Source organism: Podarcis filfolensis (assembly GCF_964270895.1).
Source record: "Podarcis filfolensis genome assembly, chromosome: 1".
Classification (NCBI taxonomy): Eukaryota; Metazoa; Chordata; class Lepidosauria; order Squamata; family Lacertidae; genus Podarcis; species Podarcis filfolensis.
Genome location: NC_139604.1, coordinates 95,680,608 through 95,705,541, shown reverse-complemented (window position 1 = coordinate 95,705,541; position 24,934 = coordinate 95,680,608). Strand labels below are relative to the sequence as shown.

Below are 24,934 nucleotides of genomic sequence, written 5' to 3'. Positions count from 1 at the left end.
ACCTCGTATCTTTCCCCTCGAAGGTAATCAACAAGTATGGTGATTTATATGGAGCAGAACGCATTGCAGAACTCCTGGGTCTGGACAAAAATGCTCTGGATTTCAGCCCAGTGGAACATACTGAACTAGAGGAGGCATCCCTTGTTTTGTGGTACGGTGGGATCTTTAAACTAAAGCCATAGTAGATTAGAGGCAAAGCAAATTCAGGAGTCCCTTTCAAAAGCTACTTTATTTATTTATAAAGTTTGGCCAGGCTGGTGATGGAGCTAGATAAAGCAAATCAGCGTGACGAACATTGTTGGAACTGTTTAATTCCTATTTTAAAAGGGTACAACAACAAAATCAAGAGATTTTTCATCAGCTAAAGAAATCTTGACACTCTGATCAGATGTGGATGGGTGTACCTTCTTTGGAGGTCTTTAAGCAGAGGCTTGACAACCATATGTCAGGAGTGCTCTGATGGTGTTTCCTGCTTGGCAGGGGGTTGGACTCGATGGCCCTTGTGGTCTCTTCCAACTCTATGATTCTATGACATGAAATTGTGGTAGTGCAGAATGGCTTGTGCCGATACGCCATCCAGTTTTTTAGCAAGACAGCCTGCCAATAGCAATTCTGTTATTTAAAACTATATTTTTATTTAAAACTGCTTGAGGAAATTGTGTGCTGAACCAACATCATATTTAGCTACACTGATTTGTTTTCTGTGTATAAACGCTGACTTACCTTTCAGTGTTGTGGGCTGGCTCAGCACAACAGCCTCACTGTTTCATGACACTGCAGTAGATCAGTAGTGCTGCACCCTATTTTAAATACTTAAAAGTAGGTGATAAAGTTGGATCATGTTTGGAGCTGTAAAGAAAATTATCCCCAATACACCTCCATAAATTCCCTAGAATATTTCAGCGCATATCGCTGCTGAAAAACCCCCTAAAACAATCAATGTGAGAGAAATGTATATGTTGATAAAATAATGATTATACCACTGATTAATTTAATATTATTTCTCTATTAGGTTAAGTTCTATTGATGCCAAATACCATATCTGGAAGCTTGGTGTTGTTTTCACTGATAATGTAAGTATACTGTATGAATGTGGAAAAATTCTTCTGCTTCATTATTCTCATTGTTGGTTTACACAGGGATGGACTAGACAGGGAACAAACCTTGTGTCCTTTCTTGCCATTTGAATTAGAGACAGTGATGAGGCATCCAAATGGACGTATCAGGTGCAGATGATGGATTAGACAGGAGGTGGAGAGGTCTGGGATAGAATGGTTTAGCTGGTTATCATCAGCATATAGGAAGCCTTTGTATAAATCATGCAAAGGGAGAGAATAGTGATAGAAAAGGAGGCCTCAATAGAGGCTGAGGAGGAGCTTCATCCAGCAGCAGTCATGAAGCAGCAATCAGAGTTAGAAGGGCAGTCAGCCAGGAACAGTCACGGAAGCTTGCATTGAAAGAACTAAGGAGGAAAAGATGCTCAATTGTATCAAAACGAAATGGAAACCTTCAAGGACTAAAAGGACAAAGTGGAGACTTTGGATTTGGCAGTGAGAACATTATCTCCAACGTTTCGGAAGTCGGAACGGTCTTCCGGAATGGATTACGTTTGAAAACCGAGGTACCACTGTATTACTACTGACAGCAGTATTTATTGGAGCAATATTAAGTCATGACATGTTTAAAGGCAACGTTACTAATGAACAATCTGTTTCAGATTTTTTGCAAATTTGTTTCATGTAATTTTTCTGTTGAGCAGATACATTCTTTTTAAAGAATGTCTTGTCTGGTACATTTTCTTGACCTTTTGTTTTTTACTTTGGAATCATTTGGTTATGTTAAGCAGCCCTATATTAACTTTAAAATTATTCACTCCCTGTTTACTTTAAACCAAGAACGTCTGCCATTTTGTTTCCATGGTTTGCTTGTTCTCATCCTGAGGTGTCAGTTAGTTTGTCACCATTCAAGGAAGCAGCAACTGAAACATGTGAGATCTGAGGATCTCATAAGAATTTACTTACTATGGAGCTGATTAATAATGGTGGCTTTGCAGAAGGAATGTAATAAAGATATTTAAAGTATTGGGTTGGATCAAGATTGGGTTAGAGCCACGTCCTTCAGCATGCAAAATGACATTTTCTGATTTCTTAGATCCCTACATGAGAAAACTGAACTAAAATTCAGAGGTGTGCTTCTGCATGTGCAAGGTGTTGCACACAATGTCTTGAACCAGGTTTTCTGTTAGCTTTTTCTCAGCAGTTCATACAAAAGTGCCGCTGGTAGAATGTATTCTGCTACTGCATCTCTTGACCCAACCTAGTTAGGATACTAAAAATCAAATTATGGATGTAGCGCTCAGGCCTCCTAGAACTGCGAGCCACAAGCAGCTTAAAATAATTGACCCAGGGAGAATTAGGATTCTTCTTCAGACAAGCTTTCAGCCCCTGTGTTGTATCTTTGTGTGTTGCTCTTGTATAGAACTGACTGCCATGGTAGAAAAGCATTTTATAATTTTAATGATAATAATAAAGCACAATACTTGAGAAATGAGAGTAGCAGCAGTTGCTGACATTTAACGTTTTCTTTAGTCCTTCTTGTACTTAGCTTGGTACACAACCATGTCAATTCTTGGTCATTACAACAACTTCTTCTTTGCTGCCCACTTGCTTGATATTGCTATGGGTTTTAAGACTCTGCGTACCATCCTGTCTTCTGTAACCCACAATGGCAAACAGGTGAGTTACTGGCAACATCATTTCTTTTAAAATGAATTATTCTCCTGCTGGGGTGGGGAACCTCTGGCCCACCAGACGATGCTGAACTGCAACTTCCACCCTCCTTGTCATTAGCCCTGTTGGCTAAGCCAATGGAAACTTAATTCAGCAACGTCTGGAGGGCCAAAGGATCCCTATCCCTCCTCTACTGAGAAATAATACTAATGCTGGAATACAATTAGTATATGGAACAACTGAAAACATTAGTATTGTCTTCAAATACATCATTAAAAACAGAGTTGCTGCGAATAATGTAGAAGTGCACAACGGTCAAGTTTGAGGAATGTTATACATAATTACATAATTAACAACCTCATGGGATGCATCTCCGACTGTATTGTACCATTCAGACTGCAGATGAGACAAACCAATCAACAATTTGAATGATTCCCTCTATTTTTAAAAAACTCCCTGTAAAAAGAAAAAATCTAGAAGGCCGGAGAGAATGTTATGGCTTAGCCAACTCTTACATGCTGGAGTGGCTGGGGAAACCCAGCTAGATGGGCGGGGTATAAATAATAATAATAATAATAATAATAATAATAATAATAATTATTATTATTATTATATGCTGCCTTTGAATATGCTTGAAGCGTTCTTCCCCCATCCCAGAGGGAACATTCAGATATTTACATTCTACAGTCCAACGACAGATTCATCATGCATGGCTACATGTCATATGTTTTATATCTTAATTTCAGAATGGTGGTATGGTATGTTAGGTTGAACAATTTTCTTTTTCATAATTGTGTGAGAGAGATTATGTATGATTGCATGCACACACGAAATATAAAAACAGATGTCAATAGTTTAATGCTGTTTCCAGGGGAACAGGCAGTTTTCTCTGTACAATATGTGAACCTTATCTGCTTTTTAAAACAAGCACTATTCCACATTCCTTTCACTTGATTTAGTGTCTTCCATTCTAACATTTGTCCAGATCCACTTCCAGTCGTGTTTTCAAAAGGTGAATCCTCATGATTCCCTTCTAGTTGGAGATGCACATTCAAATAGGCATCCTATTAAAAGGAACGCAGTGCAGATAGACAGCCTTGTCTGGGCACTGGGAGTGCTAACTAACTGCCTGTGTTTTCTCTGTTCAAGGCAAATTTCTGGGCTTTTATGTGAATTTGATAGGAATGTTTGGAAAACATTGGGGGGGGGGGCAAACAGTGGGGTGCTCAAGCATCTCTTTCTATGGTTATCGTCATGAAAAACAATGCCTGATGGGGTGATTCAGTCCACAAAAACAGGTACACAACTTCACAACACACGGAGCAATTTGAACCACATATAAAAACTGGCCGAGGAATGGCTGTAGCAATACTACAGTCTGTACCCTCAAACCTTGTTTGTCTCAATATATTTTCATGAAATACAGCATTCATAATACTCTAGTCACCTTTTTAGGGCATCATAGGCCAAATTCAACAAAATGGCTCCATTAGCAGAAGCCTGTGCAAGGACTTCTGCTAGCACAACTATCTCCTCCCTCTCCCCCCACCTCAGCGGTTCTGGGGCTTCAGGGGAATCTGCAGAACAACACACAGAAAAGGGAGGTTGTTTCATCTAGGAAACAGAAATTATTGTGTTGACACAACAATTGTTTTTGTGTGACAATGATCCTCTCCATGTTTTTTTAATTCTTTATTGTCTAGGAATTTTAGTTCATATATATATTAGTGAGTGAAATTTTAATCCCTAATTGCTATTTTTCCTCATGTGATACTTTATTTTGGATAGCTTGTTTTGACTGTTGGACTCTTGGCTGTAGTGGTATACCTTTACACGGTTGTGGCATTCAACTTCTTCCGCAAATTTTATAACAAGAGCGAAGATGAAGATGAGCCAGACATGAAGTGTGATGACATGATGACGGTAAGTACCAGGACATCACGGTAATTATTTTAACTCAGAAATGTTACTGTGTGGGTAAAAATACTATATGGATGTTTTTACACACACATTAAAAAACACATCCAAGTGAATATTGTATCTTTTTATCTATTAGATTTATGTACCACCCTTCATCACAAGATCTTAGGGTGGCTTACAAGCTAAGAATGCAAGGCACAAATAAATAGTTAAAACAAAAACAACAAATCAAGCCCCCCCTTCTCACAAACATATTTAAAAGGCTGTAGAACGTTAATCAGCCAATCAGTCATTTTAAATCATGTATACAGGCATTTTAATAATAAAAACCATGGCCCTATAGTGCCCAATTTAAAATGAATAGAGATTAGTATTCAGAACCTAAAGAGAAATCAATATACTTGAAAGTTTTATTTGGATGTTTCTTGATATTATACCAAAATGTGTGTAAGGCTCAAATAATTTTCAAGGCCACTTTACTATTGTTGTTTAAAATTAAACACAGCTGTATTGCTATATTATACACAATTTTTGCAACATTTCTAACTTGGTGTCTTCTTTGAGACTTCTGGAGTCCGTCTTTCAGAGGTTGGACCGTCCCTATAGAAGAGTCAGTTTACAAACTCATAGGAGGAGGAATGAAGGATTTCAAACGTTCTTCACTGTCCACCAGAGAACATAAGAACTGATTTGGGGGGCATTATCTACTAGGAAGTTTTCCTTAGCAAGACCAACTGAAATGAATGAATGCTGTGCGAAAGCATGGTAGTGGATTTTGTCCTTTGCAAAAATATTACGTGTTTTAGATTTCATCAGATTAATTCCATTCCAAATATTTGGGAAATCTCCAGCCAACCAGGCCTCCCCATTTGGCCTGTGTGGTCATTTTGGGCAACCCATGTTTCTCTCCTCCCCCCCAATACCTTACACCATTTATGACACCAGGTGTGGGGCTGAGAACCAGGTGATTGTTGGGCATTTGGGAAGCACCTGAAAAATAACTTTGCCAGCCCTGTACTCAGTGCTACCTAAATCCCAAGCATAGAGTAGGCAAAGCAGAGGACCTAATGATTAATTTTTTTCATTTGTTTGGGAACCAATGTGATGGGGACTTTGGCAGCTGTAAATCACCTGAAGTCATTATGTCAGATGATTAACTGGTGAGTGTCAAAGCTGACCCATGAGTGAGTTGGGAAGGTAAGGATCTGGCTCACTGGGCTGAAAAGCTTCCCCACTTGATATAGAACAGGCTTCCTCAACCTCGGCTCTCTAGATGTATCTGGCCTACAACTCCCATGATCCCTAGCTAGCAGGACCAGTGGTCAGGGATGCTGGGAATTGTAGTCTCAGAACATCTGGAGGGCCGAGGATGAGGAAGCCTGCTATAGAAAATGATATAAAATGTAATAGCTGTTTAAAAATTGTACTTTTTACTCTTATAATTCAAAGCAGTTGGATTCTCTGTCGTGAAATGTAACAAATTCTTTTTTCCAGTGTTACCTCTTCCACATGTATGTGGGTGTAAGAGCAGGTGGAGGCATTGGAGATGAAATTGAAGACCCTGCAGGAGACCCTTATGAGATGTATCGAATTGTTTTTGATATCACGTTTTTCTTCTTTGTCATTGTCATCCTACTGGCCATCATTCAAGGTATGTTGACTGTGACGTGCTATTGGCATGCTATATATATTCAATATATGTAAAGAGTAAATTAGGGATGCGGGTGGTGCTGTGCTTTAAACCACAGAGCCTAGGACTTGCCGATCAGAAGGTTGGCAGTTCGAATCCCCGCGTCAGGGTGAGCTCCCGTTGCTCGATCCCTGCTCCTGCCAACCTAGCAGTTCGAAAGCACGTCAAAGTGCAAGTAGATAAAGAGGTACCACTCCAGCAGGAAGGTAAACGGCGTTTTCGTGCGCTGCTCTGGTTCGCCAGAAGTGGCTTAGTCATGCTGGCCACATGATCTGGAAGCTGTACGCCGGCTCCCTCGGTCAATAAAGCGAGATGAGCGCCACAACCCCAGAGTCATCCGCGACTGGACCTAATGGTCGGGGTCCCTTTACCTTTACTTAAAGAGTAAGTTTAGAAAAGGAAAGTGTCCAAACCTGTTTCCAGTGTGTAAGCAAAGAAATGCAAAATGTATTGACAGACACACTGGGCATTTATTCCTTTACAGTCCTTTAAGAAAGACAATTAGTTAACTGAAAAGAAAGACATGTATTTTAAACACCTCCACTAAAATATTAAAGGGTATAAATGCTGCAAATGTTCTTTTTTATAAAAATGTGAGCTACTATACACTACTTCCATTGCATTCAATAATAGGTCTGATTATTGATGCCTTTGGTGAATTAAGAGACCAGCAAGAGCAGGTGAAAGAAGATATGGAGGTATTGATAAATGATTTTATTTATTCATTTCTCTATTTCATAAAATGTATACAACCATTTGATCGTTTAAAAAAAGAAACCCTCAAAGTGATGAAGTAAACGAGCATATTTTTGTAAATTTTATTTCAGTAAGATATTATACCCAATTACTGATAGGAATCTAGGCTAATTCATCATGGCTTAACCTTCTGTTTTATTTCTAGACCAAATGTTTTATTTGTGGAATTGGTAATGACTATTTTGACACAACCCCCCATGGATTTGAAATGCATACTTTACAAGAGCACAACTTGGCCAACTACCTGTGAGTATATGCACATTCTTTCTTTGTTAAATACAAACCTCTAATGAACTTTTAGCACTAGCCTTACTGTGTAACCCATTGCATGTCTACTCTGAAGCCTTTTTGAATTCAATGGTGCTTCCTCCCACTGAAGCGCGTACAAGATTCTAAGTGTGTGCTGATATGATTGCAACCTTAATCTCTGAAACCCATTCAGTCTCCTCAGCACTGTGGTTACTGATCCAAGACTCAGGAAATTATTCATGTGCAGGTGAAAACTATGTGAACAGCTAGAGCTTTTTGTTTACATTTTCTCCATGGTAAATCTTGCTGCTAAAGCCCCTTTAGAGATTGGGATCTGTCAAAGCCTTGCTTTGTAAAGTACCATGGACATAATTCTGCATCATCATAATCATTAGTAAGAAGTTGAATGTGAAGTAATGAATAGCCAAGGCTTATCCTATCTGTATTTGATCTTATTCTTAAAAAATTATAAGCTGCTTTGAATGATTAGTCATAACCAGAAATAAAATATTGCAGAAAGTAGCAAGATCAACTTCTTTAGGAGTGGAAGCTTCTTCAATGAGAGTACATCAAAGGATGTTTTGATTGGTTTTCTAATTCAAGGCCTGTTGCCCACCCCCCTTGGATTTCCAAATATAATTTATTGGCATATGTGCATAAAATTAGATATGGTATTTTCAGTAATTCAAAAGACAGAATACCTGCGAAAAGAAAAGTAGCACTCTAAAGAGCCAGTTTTCAGAAAGGAGAACACACGGTGAGGCAACAGCCAGAATCTCCATGTATAAGTTCATACTAATCTGTACCCATGTTCTGGTTATTTAGACTGTGAAAGAGCAATACAGTCCCTGAGGGTGAAACAAATTTGTTTTTTGTGGGGGTTTTTTTAAAAAGAGAAACATCCAACAAATGTTTCATTTTCTACCCACAATTTCCCCCCTCCTTTTGTGTCTGTTTCTGGGTACATTTGTCAACGTTTTTTGGTTTGTGAACTGGCAGGCACACATTTATATTTACCTATATACAATATTCAGCATAATTTATGCACTTTTACAAAGAGCAGAAAAATATATATTAAATATTGTTGCTACTGCTTTCCCCCTAAATAGAAATCATTGCTTTTGTTGTTTTTGAGAAACAGAAGCATTACACTACAGTTTAAAACACAATATGTAGTTTGATATTCTCGTTCCAGGTTCTTCCTGATGTATCTCATTAATAAGGATGAAACTGAGCACACTGGACAGGTAAGCATTATATTCATAGGAGCCAACTCCTAGCGACTGAGCTCCTCCCCCCCAATAAAATATTTAAGGGGGCTGGGCCATTCAAATGGTGTGGGTGTGCACCATCATGTGATTGATTATGCTGGGCGGGGCTTGCTCCCCTCCACCCAATATTTTATTCAAGCTGGCACCCTAGATTACACCATTCATCACTACCCCTAACAGTGAACTTGAGCTATGTCTATTACTAAAGCAGAAAATCAGGCTGTCCTGATATCTATGCGGACTTGGAGGACTTCCTAGATATGCAGAAAAATATCTGCTTGTAAATTTAAAAGGGATGGACCAGTCACTGAACAATAATGATATTAAATAATATCCTGGGAGGGAGATTAGAATTGGGGTTCTGTGGTAGGGACATAGAAGCTATTTCCCTGGGGCTTCCCCCGAGATACTGCTTTTGACTTTCTTTGTCCTGCAATTTTGGTAGGAGACAGCTGGGAAAGAAGGTCTGGCTGGCTGTGGGGGGGGGGGTGTCCAAACCTCAAGTTTCAAATATTGAAGGGTTTGGACTTGCTTAAAATCAAACTTGTGGGAGTTCTCATTTTCAGCTAACTCAATGATTTACAATAATTTTTCATGTTTACATGTTTAAATATGCACACATGCTCTGTTAATACCAATCCTATGAGCAAAACCCCTTGATATTGATTTTGCCCTTACCTCAGAAAAGCTTTTAAAGACTGCTCTGTCAAATGAGCATTTGACACACTTTTCAAACATTTCAAATTTCAACCCAATGCAACCCATACATGAAAGTTACAGGACTTTTGCAGCATTCAAGTGAATGTGTGTGCTACAAAATAAATGACACTCAACTGGACTAGACTGACATACACCACTAAATTAAACAGGATTTAACAGATGCTTAATATAACTAACAAGATGCGAATTAAACTGATGTTGACTTTGGTATATATGTGGTTTCAGTGAGACAGACATTCTCTGCTGTGAATCTTTTGAAAAAAGATCTTTCTCATACTTTCAGGAGTCCTATGTATGGAAAATGTACCAAGAAAGATGCTGGGATTTTTTCCCAGCTGGAGACTGCTTCCGTAAACAGTATGAAGATCAACTTGGATAAAATATCAACCAAGAAACAACTTGCACTCAAACTTACAAGATTTAGACAAAAATCAAAGTCTTACCATTTCATGGTGTAATATAAGTATTATGTATGTTTAATCTTTCGATACAACAAAACTAGTTTAATTTTACAAAGATCCAGCTGGGCTTTTTGCACCTGGCAGAACCAGGCCTTATATTGTCTGGATTTCAGCTTTCTTACTGAAGAAGTACAAAGAAATATAATTAAACTTTCAAATTACAGTATTCTAGTTCACAAGTTATTATTTGTTATTAACCCAACTCCTTAGGTAATAAAAATAGTTTAGTTGAAAGGGCTACAGCATTGTTTGTTACATGCACAACATCTGCAACCTAAGAACTTGAATGTCAGATGACAAGGCCTCAATTACTGGCTCATATTAGGATCCTAACAATATTTCAAGCAGCTTTATTTCCGACTCCCCCATGCCACTAAGATCCAGAAAGAAAGTTTCGAATCCTTCAGTGCTTAAAACTTTCAAATATTTTACTGTCTATAAAATCCTAATTGAAGTGCCTTAAATATTTGCAGACATAGCTATGCAAAAGTTTTTTTTTAGGTGGCATTTTAGATGGACATTTTTGTTAACTGGTTGTGTTGCTTCCCTGTCTTACTGTATGAAATACTTGAAGGTGAGTCATATATTTGTTCCAATAACAGCGTATTAGATGCAGATGGTAAAAAATATACTGTCTCACGATCTTACACAATTGAATTTTAGGTCGAATAAAAATGCTTCATGGTCAACTAAGTAGTTAAGTTGCTATGTTTTTGCATATTTACTTTGAATAAAACGTGCCCACTGCAATAAAGAATTTACAAAACCAATCTTAATTTTTGTCACTTTTTTATGAACAAACTAAAGTCACACCACAACTACAACATACAGTTTGCATTCACCAGCACTGTTTATTTTGCAGCTTTAAGTGAGAAGCTCTTCTCCAACAGAAGCTGAAATTGTCCTGCTGTTATCTGAATTATTTTAAACCATCTGTGCAACATTTTTAATTTACAAGCATTTCAAGAGAATGTCATTATATTTCTTCAGGCAGTGTAATACAGAGAATTCTCTGCAAGGTGTCCAGCATATTTGACACTAAGAAACAACAAAAGTTGGACATGTAGCATAATGAAAAATCAAGGTGAAGTTGCTACTTAATTAAATACTTGTAAGCAATTATTCTATACCAGCTACTGTCATGTCAATTTTTCAGTTTACTTGCGTGCCAACCAAAATGTAGCCTTAGGAGATCATGCTGTCTAACCAGTCTTCAAGGTCCTCCTCGGAAATATTTTTGGATGTTGCTTCCTGCTGTTGAGATGCTGAGCAAATTTGCTCAGTTCCATCCAGTTCTAAAAGGTATGAAGAAATAAAAACAGAACAAAATTTCTGGGGATGGCTAGGCAGGCAAATGCTGACAAGCTCCAATAACAGCAAACCTGAGAGCCAGTTAGTTAGGAAGCTGACTCCATCATCCAGCTTCTAAAGGAAGACAGGCTGGCTGATTTAAAAGCCCCAGAAGACAGGAGAAGAAGAAAGGTAATAGCTGAAAAGGGGGAAATCCATCTAACAATATGCTGTACCTCCCAAATTCCTGAGATAATGGGAAATAATAGGAGGCACTAGAATCGTAAAACATGTATTTTCCAGGCTCTGTATGCACTGGGAAGAAAATTTACCACAAAAGTACTGCTTGAGTTTTAAGGTGACTTTGTTTCCTTACTGCCTTCACAGTTATAAAATATTCCCTCTTTATCTCCTCCTCCAAAAGAATAAAATAAAATTGAGGGACTGACCTATGGGTACAGGACTGATACCTAGATGAAAATGACACAGAAAATAGATTGGGACTTGAATTAAGGTTTTTAAAATAATGGAACTATTTAATATACAAACACAGTTAAATCAGCTTTCCCCTTGATGTGTGGAGCGTTTCCTAACCAAAGTGCAAAGCTTTATTAATTTACAACTAAAGTGTTAGTTTATTTACACTGTTGTTTCATTCTTACAAACAGGATTTGCATCGATTTGTAATGCTGGTTATGTTTTGCACACTTTGTCTTTAAATGTTCCCGTAAAGTTTCATTTTTTATGGGAAACAGCCATGACCCTTTGAGAGGTTAAATATGAAAAAATAACATGCATTTTGCCTCTTCTATCTAAGTGCTGCTCCTTCTGCTTCACTCTGCCATGGTCACCATCATAAAAGCAAGATATCAAGCAAAAAAGAAAAGAAAAATCCCACACTTGATGGGTTGAACCATGGTTTGTCTGGTAGTTACTGGGCAAATTAGAGCAGTGAAACTGAATGCCTATGTTTGGAAGGGGGAACACAAATATTCATATCTGAGAAACAATCTAATTGTTTTTACACAGAAAAGCCTTCCTTAACTCACTGTATAAATTCAGTTTACAAATAAATCCTAACACAAGCATATTAGCACTGCAGTTAATCTCTAAAGAGAAAAACAGTATTTACATTTAAGAAAAATATCCAATTAAAATGTTTAAAATCCAAATTTTATTTTAAAACATTCATTTTGTTTATGCCCCATAATATAGCTCTCAGCTCAGAAAAAAAAGACAGACATGTAGAAAGACTACCTTGCTTACCTCTAGGAGTGTGCTGCCCCTTCACACAGGCCCACAGTCATCTTCTGCCTCAGTGCTTATTATTGCTTTCTAACCTCTTTATTATATTTATACCCCACTTTTCAGTTAATATCAAACCCCAAAGCAGCTTACAATTAAAATGCACACAAAAGCTACAGCTGTTAAAAGGAATGTGAAGCCACAGAATCTTTAGGTTCAGGTACTTCCCTCCTGGAAGGTGAAAAAGGAGCTTCAGATGGACTTTGGCCATGCCCCATGTCACCTTTGTGTTTGTGGAGACTTGGCTACAATTGCCTTTCAACTGCTACCTGAGAGCTGCTAGGGCAGACCACTCTTCCAACTCATCTTTGATCACTGAAGTCTCTGAATGAGTGGTAAGCTGGACTGCCCAAGGTAACTAGTGCATCTATCATCCAGAAGACAGACAGTACCAATTTCCAGTGGTATCATATGTCTGCCTATTTCTATGGAGGGCTGTCAGATATGGAGGCTGCCAAACAATATAAAACCACTCACACATCTCAAATGGTGGCAAGGGACGAAGATCTCTTCCTGCCTGGCAGTTCCTGCACCCTCAGTGGGCCTTGTCATATAGCTGAATGAGCTCATAGCTGACTGTAAACTAGACTAGAGCACAACAGCAATTTAGAGAAACAAAATAAACAATTGGGGAAAATGCTTACCATTTACTTCATGAGGCATTTTCAAATCATCCCCAGATAATCTATCATGGGATACTGTTTCCAGTTCAAAGTTTTCAGGATGAATAGGGGCATCCAACTTCAGGAGTTGATCAAGGTCGTCATCCAAGTGATCCTCTTGGTGTGTAAGTGAAGAGCTTTTCTGGAGGGCTTCTGAAGACGAGCCAAATCCATCTTTATTCGGCAGCGACAGGTGGCCAACAGAGTCTGCAGAAGGATATGAGTTTGATGCAACTCTATTTTGCCCCATGGTCTGCTGTAATGGAGTACTTTTCTTGGGGGCTTCACTGCTTTTCAATTTAATCTGGGGGAGTATGGCAGGTGTTGCATCCTAGGACCAGAAGGGAAAAGAAGTTGTGCAATGGCTAATGTTCTTAAAAAAAACACCCTGATCCCTGCACTGTATGCCAATTTTATTTCTGAACACAATTCCATGTGCTGGTAGAACCTTATACAACTAAAGGCCACCCTTTCCCATGCAACCTACCTGGGCCCTGCAGCTGGACCCTCCACCAAAAGATGTTCAGAGGGTAGCAATAGGAGACCACACTTTTATAGTGGCAGCTCCCAGATTATGGAATTCTCTCTCTCCAGGGAAGCTTGCCTGTCATTGACTCTGACATCTTTCTGATACCAAGCAAAAAAGTTTTAATTTTCATGGGTATTTGGACAGTACTTATGGTCTGGATTTTACTAGCTATTTCTAGTGTTCATTCTTCTGTTGGCTGAGGGTTGATATTCTTGTTTTTGATTACTTTAGATGGATACGTTCAGTACGTTTGTATTGTTTTATGAGTATTTTATTATATAATTTTGCATTTTACTTTTATTGTAAACCACATTGGGACTCCTTTTAGTTGTGTGAAGTGACAGATAAGTTTCATAAACTTCAACTAATAAACATTATTTAAATAAACGCCCATTGTCTATGAGATTTGTATGCTGCCCCATGAAGTACTCTGGGCAACTAAGAATATATAAGTATAAAACAATTAAAATATAAAATAAAGCATACCTTCAAAAGCAACATAAATATGACAAGAAAACTAAACTCATCACAATCCAAAATATAAAACACAGATTTAAAAACGGAGACAACCAAACTAAGCATTAGGTGAACAGATTTGTGTTCTTGACATCAAAAAGACCACAAGGGTTTTGCTAGGTGAATGCTTTTTAGCAAGTACCACTACTGAAAAGGCCTTCAACCTGGTGGTTAGCCACTTTACTTCATTTCACAGGGGCATTCAAAACAGGGCCTCCAAGAAGAACCTAAGTCTGGGTGGGAGGTGGTGGGTCTTTCAGGGAACCTGCTCCCAAGCCATTTAGGCCTTAAAATGTTAGGATTGTAAACTGAGCCTGGAAACTGACTGAAAGTTGGCAGAGAGAGGCGTAATGTGGTCAAGCCATCTAGTCCCAGCTAATAATTTTGCAAATCCTGTTCTGGATCAACTGCAGTTTCTGGGCCTTTATGAAAGACACCTTCAGTATTCTAGCAGTTACCAAAGCATGTGTAATCGTGGTTAAGATGCCACCATCCAGGTAAGGTCACCCGCAAGCATATCAGTTGAAGTTGACAACAACAACAATGTATTAAATTTATATACCATCCTTCATCCAAACAGCACAGGGTGGTTTACAACATACAAGGCGTTTTTAAGAAGCTTCCTCTCATTTGGCCTAATGATATTGTTCTTTTTTTTTTAATTGTATGTATCTCATTTTATGTCTATCGAGGCTTTTTAGGCAATGCTATTATATACCTGCTTTTTCTTCTTATAATGTAAGATTTAAAAAACAGAACACACTTTAAGTCTGGCAAGGTGAATCCGTGGAATGGACAGGCTGTGAAGCCTTTTTTTCAGTGAAGGACTCAAATTGTAAAACATTAATGACATATTCTGCCCCTCAAGTTTGTCTTATGCTTAATAATGACAATGAAATGAGAAGCATTCACCCAGCTAAACAATATACATTACTTAATTATTGCCAAGGTATAACCAGCTTAGGGTAACCCAGGGTGGCATATTCAGTTGTGTAGTAAAAAGTAAAAGGAAGGAGATGTAAAGCTTCACCACTTGTAGCTCATTGATCTGCTGCAAGGGAATCTGTTACTTCATTACTGGACAAAACATCCCATAATGGTGTATTAATGCACCACTGTAGGGCAAGAATGACACCCCCAGTTTTGCCATTTTTATTTTAAGAATGCATTTTCTTTGCAAAATAGTTGCGAGTTTCTCTGCTACGTTCACTGAATGACTTTGAGTTAGATCAAGAAGTGAGCAATGTCAGCGTCTGAGTCACTTTAAGAAGTCCCAAAGGAGAGCAAAACTGTTTTTAGAAGTTATGCAGCTCTGCCTTTCTAGTGCAGATTGATTTTTCTAGCTTTTGATAAACTGTAATCTTAGCTAACAGCCATGCTTGACTCACAAGTCTCACTGGCTCTGTTCCCTCTACCTGAATATTTTTATTTTTGCCAGCAGAATATGCTTTGTTGTCTTGTTGCTACCTAGAGCTCTAAACCCTGGGCAAAAACAACTACTTTAAATACATGCCTGATTGGCAGCTTCCATGCTGAACTAGATCTACCACACAGTGGAGAATATCTGCACAAGGAATTCTATACATATCAGTAGAAATTACAATAAATAAATAGATCATACATTTCATTTTCTGTTTTCTGAAAAATGCTGCTTAGGAAAAAGGCGGTGAAAAATCTGGAACAACAAAATTAGAACAAGCAACTCTTTGGGGATGTTGGTCTTGACCGAGATGCACTTGGCATGTGGAAAACACTTTGCTTAAAAGGAGCAAGGAAGCATAAGAAGTGCTGATGACTTATTCCTCCATCTAATAGTCTTCCTTTTCAGATTCAAGGCAATATGTGCATATTATAACACATGACAAATTACATTAAAAGTACATAAGGCTACTTAAGTTTAAAGCGAGGCTCAAGATATTTATGAGCAGCTTTTGTGTTACCTGCACCAGCTCCTTAGCCACATTCAGTTTGAGATGCAGAGGCAGCTCTTCAAGTGCCTGGACCAAAGACTGGCAGTCAACATACAACCCAGACAACTGAAAAAAACAGTAGAACATGAGATTAAATGGGCATTAATGATGGTCTCCTAAATACCTTACACACAAAAGCAGGTCCATCTGTTATCTTTTTCCACCACTGAAATGAACTGGGCAGGACAAGAACTACATATACAGATGGAAGCATTAACCATGAACCATCTATATGGAAGAACCAGGGTTGGCCTTTATGAATCATTTTGAAGGATCAATTACCATTCTTAAAATTTTCTGAAACAGGAATTAAGGGGGATATTCAACTAAATAATTGGGCAAGCAGAATGGCACTTAATCTGTTTTGGGGTTCTCCCAAACCTCCAAAGATTTGGGGATGGCGTGGGGTGTGTAAGGTAGGGGTGGAGTCGTGCAAGTTGAATACTGCCCTAAGGGCTTCAATACTGCAGCTTCACTGGTGCAACAGACCTCTGAGCATACAATGGACCTTCCTCTGCTGTCTTCCCTGCTCCCATGTACATCTTCATAATAATCTCTGGAGGGTGGGGGACCCTCCGGAGCAGATTTTCAAGCATACAGGAGAGGAGAGGAAACAGATGTCCTGTGGCATAAGCAGAACTCTGCTTGTGTAGCTTTGGTTACAACCTTAAACAATTAACTTAATTAAACAAATGAGTTTATGGGAATTAAACAAGCTGCCACAGAAGGCAAGGCAAATTGATGGATGAGAGCTTTTCTTTCATTTAGAAGAAATCCCTGAGCCATGTCAGCACCCATGATGATGTTTCTCTAATGAATCACCTTCTGTAAAGCTTCATACAGTTCTATGTCTGCAGGTGAAAAGTTTAAATGAAATGCTAACCAGGTCTACCCAGAAGCAGGTCCTACTGAAGCTTATTCATAGATATTTTAGGTCAGGACTTCAGGATTACTTGCTGTCATCAGCACTAATTAGATGTTTGCAGTAACCTTAAGCAGAAATATAGTGCAGAGATATTTAGCTTACTTCAAACATATTCTAAATTGAGAGATTAGCTTCTGAAAGGAATAAATTAGAATGCCTACTTCTCATTCAAACAACATGTCAAAAGTCTGTGACAAAAGGTGTTTGATTGATATGCAGATGTATATGATAAGCATAAAATATTAATCATTTGACTCAAACTGGGTTGAAGTTCATTCATGACTTGATTGATTAATTTTGAAAATATCTAAGACACAAAGACTTCAAAACAGACTTTATGAAAATGCAGTAAATGATGAAAGTATAGGGAATTCTCAGAAGAGGTGCTGCAGACAAATCCTTCAATATCCTAAGTGCAAATTCTTTTTCAAAATAAAGCTGGAATTAGATATTATGACAGATGTGAGACTGACTTTGAAAATCACAACCGAACATTACTTCCCTCCAGTAAAGTCTAGGGGTAAAAAACATGTGGTGTCACTCTACTGCATCACTGGGTGCCATGGGGTGGGGGAGCAGGGACAACAATGTTGTGTCATACATTTTGTATCACTAAGCATCGCCAGGGAGAGAAGGAAGACAAAACACGTTCAATCTCTTTTGAGGAGCAGTTCTACATCTACCGTAATTCCAGCCTAGGCTGTTGCTTAATACAACAGAAATAGTGTAGATAGCAGAGAGCAAGCCTGAACATTCACTGGACTAGTTTACTACCAGCTTGCAAGAGAACAAAGTCTGTGGGTGACAAGCTGAAGGAGGAAAGAATACGTTTACTTTCCCTGCCATCAGACTATAATCCACTCACTTCACATGCTACAATACACTCTGTTCCACTTGTCTCCAAGTAAAGCATTAAAAATCTCTTACTGTAGTAACCCCCTATCCCTGAAAATAATACAACTTGTTGAAGGCAGTAGATGTCTCTTCCTCTTCCTACAGATTTGTAGGAACTGAAGTTCTTTCATTATCAAGTATAGGCAGAGCATTTTCTAAAATGCCTATTCAACTCCATTTATGCTCAACTTTCAAGTTCTGCTCTGTGCCTCCCCCACCCCACCCCAGCCTGAATATTCCTCTCTTCATACACTCTTCCCCCCTTTTAATCTTAAATGTCATTCACAGACTGGGCAAATCTCACTTTCCTTTGGTGATCCATGTTAGCACACTGAGCTCTTTTTTGTATGCACTGCTAAGCCAAACCATAATTTAGCATGAAGGAGCAAACATGCAGGGGCCTAGAGAGACCGTGGCTGAGTTAAATCATATTTTGGCTTAGCACATTGTCTGAACCCAGGCAAATCACAAGCTGTAAACAACAGGACAAACCTCAGTTACACTTAAATCATAATGCTGCATAGTAGGATTACAGAGTTGAAAGGAACTTAAGAGATCATCTGGACCCCTTGCTCAATACAGGATGCAACTACAGCATTGTCAGCCATTGGCTCCCCACCCCCCGCTTAAATGCCTACAGCAAAGGACAGTTCGCCATTTCTTGAGGCTGTCAGACAGCTCTTACTGTTAGGAAGTTTCCCTGAATGTTTTGCCAGAATCTGCTTCCTTGCAACATTTTCCCTGTTAGTTCTAGTCCTGCTCTCTACAGCAACAGAAAACAAGTTTTATATCTTATAATGATCAACTAGACCAGCTAGAGTATGCAAAGGGAGAAGCCCAATGGAGCTAATATCTCTGCAGACCTCATGGTGTCATCCTGCTTCCCATCCATCAAAATAATGGGGATTATCTGGCCCTGTCACTTGGGAAGAAAAGGGACACCCAAAATAGTTGTTTGGGATTCATCCCCCTGTGATTCCCTCAAATCCATTCTCTTGGGAGTGCTGCTGAATCTTGCTACACCCAGAAGGCCAAAATCTCCTTTTATTACTTTATTATGAGAAAGCTGCAGCCCTTCATATGTTATCAAGGCCTAATGCCTAATATTCAGGTCTTTGAAGATGGACTATTGCAATGTGGTCCACATAGGTGACAATAATAATAATATAATAATTTCTTATTTATACCCCACCCATCTGGCTGAGTTTCCCCAGCCACTCTGGGCGGCTTCCAACAGAACACTAAAATACAATAACCTATTAAACATTAAAAGCTTCCCTAAACAGGGCTGCCTTCAGATGTCTTCTAATAGTTTGGTAGTTATTTTTCTCTTTGACATCTGGTGGGAGGGCATTCCACAGGGTGGGTGCCACTACCGAGAAGGCCCTCTGCCTGGTTCCCTGTAACTTGGCTTCTCGTAGCGAGGGAACTGCCAGAAGGCTCTCGGTGCTGGACCTCAGCGTCTGGGCAGAATGATGGAGGTGGAGACGCTCCTTCAGGTATACTGGACCGTGGCCGTTTAGGGCTTTAAAGGTCAGCACCAACACTTTGAATTGTGCTCGGAAACGTACTGGGAGCCAGTGTAGGTCTTTCAGTGTAGGTTATATGGTCTCGGCGGCCGCGCCCAGTCACCAGTCTAGCTGCCGCATTCTGGATTAGTTGTAGTTTCCGGGTCACCTTCAAAGGTAGCCCCACATAGAGCGCATTGCAGTAGTCCAAGTGAGAGATAACTAGAGCATGCACCACTCTGGCAAGACAGTCTGCCGGCAGGTAGGGTCTCAGCCTGCGTACCAGATGGAGCTGATAAACAGCTGCCCTGGACACAGAATTGACCTGCGCTTCCATGGACAGCTGTGAGTCCAGAATGACTCCCAGGCTGCGCACCTGGTCCTTCAGGGGCACAGTTACTCCATTCAGGAGCAGGGAGTCCTCCACATCCGCCCGCCTCCTGTCCCCCTGAAACAGTACTTCTGTCTTGTCAGGATTCAACCTCAATCTGTTAGCCGCCATCCATCCTCCAACCGCCTCCAGACCTTCACCGCCTTCACTGGTTCTGACAACCTTGTGACTACCCAGCTGACACAGCACACCACAACAGCCCCCCTTCTGAAATCATATTATGCATGTTCTCCAGTAAACTAGAGTTCCATGTACATTTCAGAGAACTTTAAGTCCTAAATACCCTCTGCGTGTTTCCCATTCCATCATGGTTGAGCTTATACAATGACCTCTCTTCCCATCTTGTGCACAGTCAAACAGCAACAGATCGCAGAGAGGCACTAGCATTGGGGCTGCCTTACATGTTCACCAAGATATTTTCTAGAACAGGAATATTTATCTAGGTTGACATGAGAAGATTAAGCATGTGTGGCTAATTCTACTCTGTTTTGCCTAATAGCTTTCTACAGGGTCTTTTATTCTCCAAGTTTTAATAAAATCTGGCATTTATATAGACCATTTCCAATGTTCAAGGCACTTTACATTTATTACCTCCGTAATCCTCAAAGCAAGCCAGCAATATAATCTCTGAATTGGAAAAGGTGGGTGGGGTGGCTGAGGCAATATTGGGAGAGAACAGAGTTTGTACGGAGATGAGGTTTGAATCAGGCACTTCCTGATTCTGCTCACAAGCTTAACCACAATGCTACACCAGCTTTACTGGCTGTGCATAAATCATCATCTGCCCTGCAGAAACTGAAATAAAATGCACACAGCAATCTTTTCAAGAACAGGTTGTTCTCCATTACCTGTTTCGGACAAAGGTTTTCTGCAATCCACTCCTTTTCTTCAGCAAATCTGAACTGGGTAAAGGAATCCCCTACAAATAAAGAGGCACATGTGTCAATAAATTTGCCAAATAAACAGCAAAACCGATTAAAGTTCCATGAATGAAAAATCAAGAATTCTCATATTTTAACAGTATATCAATATAGAACGCTCAAGCAAGCCAACACCCTAGAACAATAAAAAAGCCCCAAACAATCACACAAATATCCTTTGTTATCGCTAAAACAATGCAGGAGCTACATGGTGATTATAAATTTGTGGTGGGGAGAATACAAGGAGTGCCTGGGAATAAGGACTAGTCAGAGGTAATAAGATTCAGACTCACAACCTTCTATTTTGCCTCAGGTTCCCTCCCAGCCCCATCCCTCCGTATCCTGTGTGTGTCTGTGCAGATGTATGTGCAAGACAACCCTATTGAACAGAAATGCACTAAATACAACCTATTGTAACAGGCACTCAATTCCCACAATTACGTAAGACACATGCTCGTTTTTCCAAAGGCATCACACAGAGTGAATGTTAAAAACATTTCCCATTAAGGCTACAATATTGTAATACAATATGATAGGTTTTGCATTTAAAAACAGCACTTCAGTTCAGTTTGTATGAAATAAGAGGTGACAGGACTGTTAAAGCTAGAATCTGATTTTACTTCAACATTTTATTTCTTTCAGCATTTTACATACTGCATTACACCTTCATCTTCCAAAATGTGTTTAGCTGCCAAGTATGAGCAGACTCAGAAGGTCTATGAAAGTCAATGGCCAACTTTTGTAAATAGAAACATTACCTGCAAGCCACTAAAAATACTCTTCAAGTGGCTTATGGAAGAGTTAGGATCACAGTATGTTAGATTACAAAAATGCTATTGTAGTTCAGTCAAGCCTGTATCTGAATTGACCAATCTATCTCCATTTCTAAGCAGCATGCTGGAATAGCCCTGGCTTCTTCAGTGTTTTGTCTCGTTGTCTTGTCTGGTGGGAACACACACACACACACACACACACACACAGAGAGAGAGAGAGAGAGAGAGAGAGAGAGAGAGAGAGAGAAACGTAGGTGGTGGTTGGTGCGGCCCTGGATTTTTGAGAAACTCCAAAACATTGTGGGTTTTTTAATGTATCCATTAAAAATTTTGTGTAATTTGTGAATTAGGGCCTTTCATGCCAATAATTGGGTGAAGTCATGTTTCAACACCAGGTCCAAGGCATGTCCGCGGCTATGGGTTGGGCCAGACTTATTCAGGGACAGCCCCATGGAGGCCATGCTTTCCACGAAGTCCCGAGCGGCCCCTTGTAAGGGCGTGTCGGCATGGATGTTAAAATCCCCTAGGACAACCAAGCTAGGTGTTTCCAGGAGAACATCCGCCACAACCTGAAGCAGCTCGGGCAGGGAATCCTTGGTGCAGCGGGGAGGTCGGTACACCAAAAGGAATCCTGTACTGCCCCTATTGCCCAACTTCCAGAACATGCACTCGGAAAACTGGGTCTTCCCAATAGGACGCCTGGTGCAAACTAATGACTTCCTAAAAATCACTGCAACCCCCCCTCCCCGCCCACATGACCTGGGTTGCTGTGCGTAAGAGAAACCTGGTGGACAAACAGCGGCAAGGACAGGCCCATCTGCTTCATCCAACCAAGTCTCTGTTACACATGCCAGGTCAAGTCCTCCATCCATGATCAAGTCATGGATGGCAGCGGTCTTATGAATCATTGACCTGGCATTGCACAGCAGCACCTTCAGGTCATGTGGGTATCCCTTGCTGATTCTAGTATCCATCCAGTCAGGACCAGACCCGGAGGCAGGAATAGTCCTCAGACAACGACTAAACCTGCCCCCTCTCTAATGACATGGTCTGGTCTTAGCGTAACTCCTCCTCCTACCCGTGATCACTGAGATCGGTTGTCCCAGTGCATCCCCCCCTGTGGAACATGCCCCAGCCATTTTGTGGGCTGGGGCCCACTCCCCGGCAGCCCTGACCCCTCCCCTTAAGAACAAAATAACACCTTAAACAAACAAACAAAACCAATAAAACAAAAAAATGTAAAAATTACAAAAACATCAAAATAAAAAATAATTCCCCAAGCCCAACCAAGCATCCATCCCACCCCCACCCCCCACATACAAAAAATCCAAAAGAAATTTTTTAAAAAACATTTTAAAAACACTCTGTGCCCCTCCAGCAGTAACAACTGTCCTAGTGAGGCCTGTCAGGCCCCGCCCCGGGCCAGGTGGTAAGTGGCAAGAGCAGGGCCCTCAGGCACTCACTCAGGGGAGTCCTCCTGGGCAGCGGCAGCAAGCAGCAAGCAGTCCTTATGAGGCTTCAGGCCCCGCCCCAGGCCAGATGGTAAGTGGCAAGAGCATATCTCAAGAGAATATCTCAAGAGGCGTCCGAACCTATAGAGAACAAACTGACAGACTTTCCAAAATATATAGTGTATATATAAAAGTATTATATTGTATAATTGAGAACTTCTCTACTTACTAGAGCAAATATATTTGCCTCAAAACTACTAATAGTTTGTTCCTTTAGCCAGTTAGGCACAATGAGACTGAAATGAACAGAGTAAATTATGCCAGACCCTATGATAAAGCCTTCTAAATAAAGAAATATTAGTGTCCTCAAACCACTTGATCCACAATGATACCAGTAAAGTCGGTGGGGAATTATTCTAAGCAGGCAGTAGAAAAAACCACAGAGCAAGTTTCTCAAATAAAATAAAAAATAACTACAATTCACAGAAGCACATTTAATGCAAATTAGGTTAATGAGAATGTTGGTCCAACCAATTATCTTTTTAAAATTACCTTAGTCTGAAAAGAATGTCCTTTTACATCATGAATACTAATAAACCATCAGGCAATGCCTGAGAATGCTTCCAAATTTAAAAACTGACAGATCATAATTCCAAGCAAAAGTAACTGGAACTGAAAACAAAATGGTTTAAATGCACTTCAATTAAATGTTTGTAAACACAACGTTTTCCTTTGCTCTCTGAAGTAAAATGCAATAGCTGTTTAAAACGCAAGGCTAACATAACAGGGAAAGAAAAGCTACGTTTCCCAAAACCACAAAAGATGTATTTCACTCCAACTATCGAACTGAATATGTATTTTCAAAAGTGGCTTGTCTAGCCATTTGTCTGTTTGTCCTTTATAGTTTCGGGTGCTGCTTGAGATACCGTCACCAATCTTGGCATGAGGGCTCCCCAGGTGGGTGGCAGACTTGGTTGCCATTTGGACACAGGTGTCATTTTGAATTGACATGGTAGACCAAAACATCACTTTGGCATGACCATGTCCATTTTTGTACATAGTTTCAGCCACTTCTCAAGGTATTGTTGCCAAACTGCATAAGGGTTTCCGAGGTAGAGGCGGCAGACCTCTTCACTGTTTGCATGCCAGGTGCCATTTTGAATCAAGGTAACGGACCAAAACATCATTTTGGCATGTCTTCATAGACTTTTTGGAATAGATTCAGTCACCTCTTGTAATATCGCCAAACTCAGAATTGTTGTTGTTGTTTAGTCGTGTCCGACTCTTCGTGACCCCATGGACCAGAGCACGCCAGGCACTCCTGTTTCCCACTGCCTCCCACAGTTTGGTCAAACTCATGCTGGAGTTCCCAAACTGGGGGACTTCATTTATGATTGAATACCAGGCACCATTTTGAATCAAGACGGAGGAGCAAAATGTGACTTTAGTGTGATTTCCCCATCATTTGGCATGTTGGGTCCAAGTTCACAAATTACACTCTCTATTAAAAAACAAACCAACAAACCCCAATAAATTTTTTATTCTAAAAATCCCAAGCACTGCCAGACACTCCCCACTACTAGTAACATTAATAATGTGTATCCCATCTCACTCTTGCTTCTAGGAACACAGGGGATCCTAGCAACCTAGCAAGCATGGAGCAACCAGATTTCCCTGTTTTATCCCGACAACAACTCTGTGAAGCAGGTTAGCCTGAGTGTGTGTGGCTGGCCAAAAGCAACTTGAGTTTCACGGCTGGATTTAAGTCCAGGTCTCTTTTTTCGAAATCTTTAACCAACTCAGTATTCAACAAGTTGCTTTGTATGCTTATTTGTTAATGTTACCATGCCGTTCCCCAGTGCAACATGTGTGCTAGAGCAATGTTATTTTCATTAATGATACAAAGCTATTAAGATACATATTCACAATACAGTTGGTTAGAGGTCAAATAATACAGCAGGATAGAATTTAAACAGTCACTTGCAGGAGCTGAAGCAATAGTGA

The 24,934-nt window shown here is 39.9% G+C and overlaps 2 protein-coding genes and 1 long non-coding RNA gene across 3 annotated transcripts in view; 1 reads left to right on the top strand and 2 right to left on the bottom strand.

Moving 5' to 3' along the window:
• Positions 1-10,566, top strand: part of RYR3 (ryanodine receptor 3) — a 265,223-nt gene extending 254,657 nt beyond the window's left edge. Inside the window, exons 98-106 of the mRNA XM_083607824.1 lie at positions 24-151; positions 1,013-1,073; positions 2,589-2,735; positions 4,518-4,652; positions 6,144-6,300; positions 6,973-7,037; positions 7,241-7,341; positions 8,540-8,591; positions 9,619-10,566. Of these exons, the coding sequence (XP_083463950.1) occupies positions 24-151; positions 1,013-1,073; positions 2,589-2,735; positions 4,518-4,652; positions 6,144-6,300; positions 6,973-7,037; positions 7,241-7,341; positions 8,540-8,591; positions 9,619-9,714 (942 nt within the window). The 3' untranslated portion in view covers positions 9,715-10,566. The remainder of the gene's footprint in view (positions 1-23; positions 152-1,012; positions 1,074-2,588; positions 2,736-4,517; positions 4,653-6,143; positions 6,301-6,972; positions 7,038-7,240; positions 7,342-8,539; positions 8,592-9,618) is intronic.
• Positions 1-24,934, bottom strand: part of LOC310767021 — a 962,895-nt gene that overhangs the window by 458,382 nt on the left and 479,579 nt on the right. The window lies entirely within an intron of this gene.
• The window catches only part of AVEN (apoptosis and caspase activation inhibitor), a 111,813-nt gene continuing 97,506 nt past the window's right edge, over positions 10,628-24,934 (bottom strand). Inside the window, exons 3-6 of the mRNA XM_083622261.1 lie at positions 20,635-20,705; positions 16,039-16,134; positions 13,036-13,384; positions 10,628-11,091 (exon numbers count right to left, since the gene is read on the bottom strand). Of these exons, the coding sequence (XP_083478387.1) occupies positions 10,982-11,091; positions 13,036-13,384; positions 16,039-16,134; positions 20,635-20,705 (626 nt within the window). The 3' untranslated portion in view covers positions 10,628-10,981. The remainder of the gene's footprint in view (positions 11,092-13,035; positions 13,385-16,038; positions 16,135-20,634; positions 20,706-24,934) is intronic.